This window comes from Odontomachus brunneus, unplaced genomic scaffold (assembly GCF_010583005.1).
Source record: "Odontomachus brunneus isolate Ranch 3 - 2012 unplaced genomic scaffold, Obru_v1 Obru_scaffold_179, whole genome shotgun sequence".
Taxonomy (NCBI): domain Eukaryota; kingdom Metazoa; phylum Arthropoda; class Insecta; order Hymenoptera; family Formicidae; genus Odontomachus; species Odontomachus brunneus.
The window spans coordinates 141,911-147,215 of record NW_022639629.1 but is presented as its reverse complement, the minus strand read 5'-3'; the positions used below and the strand labels follow the sequence as shown (position 1 = coordinate 147,215).

At 30.2% G+C, this 5,305-nt stretch overlaps 1 protein-coding gene across 1 annotated transcript; it reads right to left on the bottom strand.

Annotated features, from left to right (window-relative positions):
- Positions 1–68: 68 nt before the first annotated feature.
- On the bottom strand, positions 69–4,698 carry LOC116851589 (3-hydroxyisobutyrate dehydrogenase, mitochondrial-like). Its single transcript, XM_032831156.1, has 4 exons — positions 4,424–4,698; positions 4,134–4,312; positions 1,968–2,089; positions 69–303 (listed from the first exon to the last, which is right to left on the bottom strand). Exons 1-4 carry the CDS (start codon positions 4,538–4,540, stop codon positions 89–91), a joined length of 633 nt encoding a protein of 210 aa, XP_032687047.1. The 5' UTR covers positions 4,541–4,698; the 3' UTR covers positions 69–88.
- Positions 4,699–5,305: the final 607 nt, after the last annotated feature.

The window sequence follows — 5,305 nt, the reverse complement described above, 5'->3', positions numbered from 1 at the left end:
TATATATATATATATATATATATATATATATATATATATATATATTGATTTCTCAAAATTTCCAGATAAACAACGAAATGCCTTCCTCTCACTTTTGTCCAAGATTGAACGCCTCGGCAGTGCCAATCATGCTAATGGCCAACAACATATTGTTGCACAACTTGGCTGCTTGACCCATGCCAACTTCGCCGCAATGCACTACCCTGGATCCCATAGCTTCGAGCACGTGTTTGGCAGCGTCGAAATCTGTTATCGTGCCACCCGTCATGAAAACTAAGGTGCCATCCTTAGCCGCATTTATACCTGTAAATAAGTATATATACATCTATGATTACATATTTATATATTTTTTTGTATATATTCTTTATGCGGCTATTTATATTATCAGTTGTCATAATAAAATCATTCGTATTCTGCACATGATATTTAATTTGCTTGAGTAGCTTCATGTAACAATTATTCGTGAAGAAAAAGTTCATATATAATTATATAAAAATATATATAATTATTAATATATATGAATTGTTTGACTATACAAGGTGTCCCGCGTAAGACGGACCAAAAGAAAAATATAAGTAGAACACATAAAAGTGAACAAAAATTATATAGGCCATTTTTTAAACAACCACGTAAAATTTCGAGATATTAATTAAAATAGTTGAGCATATCAGAGCGCGGCGACATGGCAGGCGGGACATACGGCTCGCCGCGGTCGGCGAAGAAAATGGATGATTGCTCGCGGGCCTATCTTATAGGTCAGAGAGGTGGGCCGTTTGGCATACTGAAATGAGTAGCTCCGTGTGTGCATCCGTGTATGTGTGCGTTGTTCCATTTTCTTCGCCAACCGCTGCGAGCCGTATGTCCCGCCTTTTACATCGCGCGATCTAATTTGTCCAACTATTTTAATTAATATCTCGAAATTTTACGTGGTTGTTTAAAAAATGATCTATACAATTTTTATTCACTTTTATGTGTTCTACTTATATTTTTCTTTTGGTCCGTCTTACGCGGGACACCCTGTATATGAATATTGGCTATATATGAATTTTGGCCTTACATATGATCATATCATACCATATGTAATTATATGTGTCATATAAAATGTGTCAATAAAATAATTATATGTATATATAAAACAAATATAATATTCTATAAAACAAATATAATGTTGAATAAAACAAGGAAAATTTTTAAATAATTTGATTCACTTAAACATCGACATCATGAGTTACTACAAACATAAGTATTTACTCTAATGATATTTTCATAAAAGCAACTTTTTAATGTGAATATATATAATTATATATGGCCATACATGGACAGAATCTATAAACTTTTTTTCCCGGATACCTCGAACACATTTCTGACGTAGGGCTAAATCCATCTACCATAATTCGGTAATTGTTCTTTTAAGAAACATCGATAATTTGCTTGCTATCGTTGACAAATTAATATGAGATTATATCGAAGAAAAGAGTTATTTTACTACCACTAAATGGATTATTATCGTTTGAAATTTATGTGTTTTACATCATTAAACAATTATTGGTCACGTTCAGCGGAGAAAACTGTTTCGCAACCACTCCGTAGCGAATGTTCATAATCGGAGTATTCTTTTAAACCTTTGACTGGAGAGATGTATCAATCAGAGACGTTTGTTACGGAGCGGTAGCGGAGCAGTTTTCTTCGCTGAACGTGACCATTTATTTAAACGCCATCTATAATGTAACAATAGGTTTATTCTTTTTAGCTAAATTATCTGAACTGGTGCACACTGATGTAATAAATTAGAATGAACAAGTATATTTTGTAACTTTTATTTCACTTATTTTACCAGGTCAGGCAGATTAGCTAAAAAAAACAGACCTATTGTTACATAGAACATACAATATAGAACATACAATAAATATACTAAATCTTAAAGAGTTAAGTATTCTATTAATTTTTTATTAATAATGTGCGTATACCTCCTGACACAGGACTATCGATAAACCTCAGATTAAGTCGTCGAGCCTTCGCAGCGATCGATTGAGACACGGATGGGTCCACAGTGCTGCTGTCGATCAACAAAACGTTTTCCTTCGCTGCACTAGAAGACAAAATCAACAATGACCGAAAGGATCGATCCAATGCTAAAAATCATTGGTCTCATGGAATTTGGTGTAATAGAGAATTTCGATATTTAGTAAATTCTTGTCAATGAATTTGTCGATAAATTTATGTGAAATGTAGAATATATGAGCTACTACCGGTTGGCGAAACGATCAATTCCGATAAGTATCATCAACAATTAAATAATTTAAAGCAATTAAAGAAAAATATCCGATTTTAGCCAAAAGGAAAGGCGCAACAAGGGGAATGACTTAATAAAATAAACAAATTATTTTCAATCAAATCACTTGTCAATAGCGAATTAACATACTGTTTTTCTGTAAGAGCTAGTAAGTTTATTGGTTATTGTAATTAAAATATAACGTATTTCAAGTTTCAACATTATGTTTTTTAATATGAAAACCATATCCAATATCTTCTTTTAAAAATTGCTAATTGTAGCATGACATGTGTATAAAACTGCGTAAACTTGTTTTTTTTCCATATAGACTTCCATATACACATACACACACATATACAAATAAATTGTCAGCTTCTTCTAAGTCTTTTTTAGTGAGAATACAATAAATATATACCATCGAATAATTAATATCATTATATGTATCTTAGTTTGTTTAATAAGTATATTTTTTAAATTATAAATCTCCTGTGCTGTTAAAAAATATATACTTATGTAGTATTAAAATTAATAATAATATAATAAATTAAATATATAGGATAATTTAAAGTAATTAAAAAGTCTGTTTAAATTAAAGTAGAAATGTATGTAATATTTAAATTTTTTTAAATAAATATATTATTTTAAGATAAATATTTTTCTCTTTCTCTCATATTTCTAATATAAATAAAAATTTCGGCTGTAATCTCTCTTTATGATATTTATTTCATATATTTACTTCATTTCCATATGAAGTTTGTTTTGTATATCCATAATTGCTAATTTATGTTCAATCGACGTTCAACATATATCTGTTTATCCTTAACACGGATATATCAGGGATAAACCATGTCCACCAAATTCATATTTGAATATGTTATGGACGTCCGTTATATGTTTGAAGATCATAAAATAAATATCTTATGGATATACTTAATATCTTTAAAGGATATTTGTAGGATATTTTGTAGGATATTTTGTAGGATATTTTGTAGGATATTTTTCGGATATCTGTGTGCTGTTCGAGTAATAATATTTCATCGGAGAGTGGAAACCAAAGAGACTTACAAAGAAACCCATACAAGTGTCCGTCTCCGATTTTCATGAACTTGTAATATGTTGTACTTTAGATCAAAATAACAGATACGTTTTTTATTATGTGTCCTTTTACAAGTTTAGGAGGGTGAAATATTCCTTTGAAGAAAATCGGTTTTTTTCATTCGAAGGGAATATAATGAAAACTATAAGAGATAGAAAAAATATTTTAGATAAAAGTTGAATGGTTTGAAGAGTATTTTACAGAAATTAATTTAATAATTATAATAATAAGTGATGGGAAAATATTAACAAAAAGAATTTTTTCTTTTTTCAAATAATTCCTGTAAAGTACTTTTCAAACCATTCAATTTTTATTCAAAATATTTTTTTTCTATCTCTTATAATTTCCATTATATTTCCTTCGAATGAAAAAAAAACAATTTTCTTCAAAAGGATATTTCACCCCCCTAAACTTGCGAAAGGGTACATATAATAAAAAATATATCTGTTATTTTGATCTAAAGTACAATATATTATAAGTTTATGAAAATCGGAGGCGGACACTTGTATGGGTTTCCTTGTCAGTGAGACTGACTACGCGCAAGAATTGAGCCTAATTGATCAGTTTTATTTTTCGTAAATTCCTTAATTTTAACAAGTTGGACACTAATCGTGTGTTCTGATTTTAAAATCAAAATATTTATAAAAATGAAATTGATTAGTTAGATTTTTAAGATATTTAATTAATAATATTACTCGACGTTTCTGATAATTCAATAATAAAAGAAAATCAAAATTACAGGATCAATAATGGAATGAGTTTTACCTTAATATACCTTTCTGGCCGGTGTAGACGTCAAGTACATGTTGGTTCGAAGGCAACATCGAAATAACAACCTCGACTTCCTTCGACAGATCAGCGGCGCTCGACGCAACACTCGCACCCGCTTCTACCAAGCTCGTCGTTGCCGATTTGTTAACGTCGTACACGGTGAGCTTGTAACCCTAACAACAGAAAGATTAGGTGAGTTATACGTGCGAATAATGTCGTTGAATGTGTGCCGAGTGTGCGCGAGTAATCCGCTGATTAGCAGAAAGTTCGAGTTGTCGTTTTACCTTCGTCAATAGATTTTTTGCCATATGACTGCCCATGTTGCCCAATCCGACGAAGCCAATTTGTGAGTAACATCTTGCACCTAAATAAAAAATCATGAAACACTTATACATACGCATTCAGAAGGATCTGCAAATGAGGGATGCAGCAGGTACATCGCACAGCGGCCTCTCGGTGTTAAAGGGCTGTGAGATATTTTAGTTAAGAAATGTAACTATTACATATATTTCTATATTCTGCCTGCAAATTACATTTTTAATAAAGTAATAATCTACATTTAATAAAATGTCTTCATTGTTATTGAGTAAAATTTTAATAAATTAAAATTGATAAAATTATATTTACGATCTTCAGTAGTGCACGCGCGCATGTAAAAAGAGTTAATTGCTTTTACAATATTATCAATTGAAATTAACGAGATTAAAATTAGTAATTCTAATTTTTTAATCAACAATAAAGTTTCTTAAAAGTTTTTAGTAATTATTTCTTTTACACAGCTCCAATAATTTTGATCTTGATGTATGTTTTTAACCTTTAGACTGCCGGGAAAGCCACTTTTGTGGCTATAAAGCCACTTTTGTGGCTATAAAGCCACTTTTGTGGCTTTCCCGACAGTCTAAAGGTTAATGATATTTTCCAGAGTAATTTTTAAAAAGTTTTAGCTGTCAGTTCTTGTTTATGAAAAAAATATTAATTATTAAAATTTAAAAATATAAATGTATTTTGCGTATTTACAAAAATTTTAATGTATAAATATATTACTTTAAATCTTTTGCCTTATAAAATTGATAAGTCTATTATATATTAAAATAATAAGTCCTGAAAAAATTAGCGATAGCCTCTACGCAAAATTTGACCTCTTTCAAGCCAGCAGGACCAAATGG

Excerpts from the sequence above, each read along its gene's own strand:
- LOC116851589 (XM_032831156.1), bottom strand. The coding sequence starts at position 4,540 with ATGCGTATGTATAAGTGTTTCATGATTTTTTATTTAGGTGCAAGATGT. Across the intron at positions 4,313-4,423 it reads CAAAAAATCTATTGACGAAG|GGTTACAAGCTCACCGTGTA; the intron begins GTAAAACGACAA and ends TTCTGTTGTTAG. Across the intron at positions 304-1,967 it reads CGATAGTCCTGTGTCAGGAG|GTATAAATGCGGCTAAGGAT; the intron begins GTATACGCACAT and ends ACTTATTTACAG.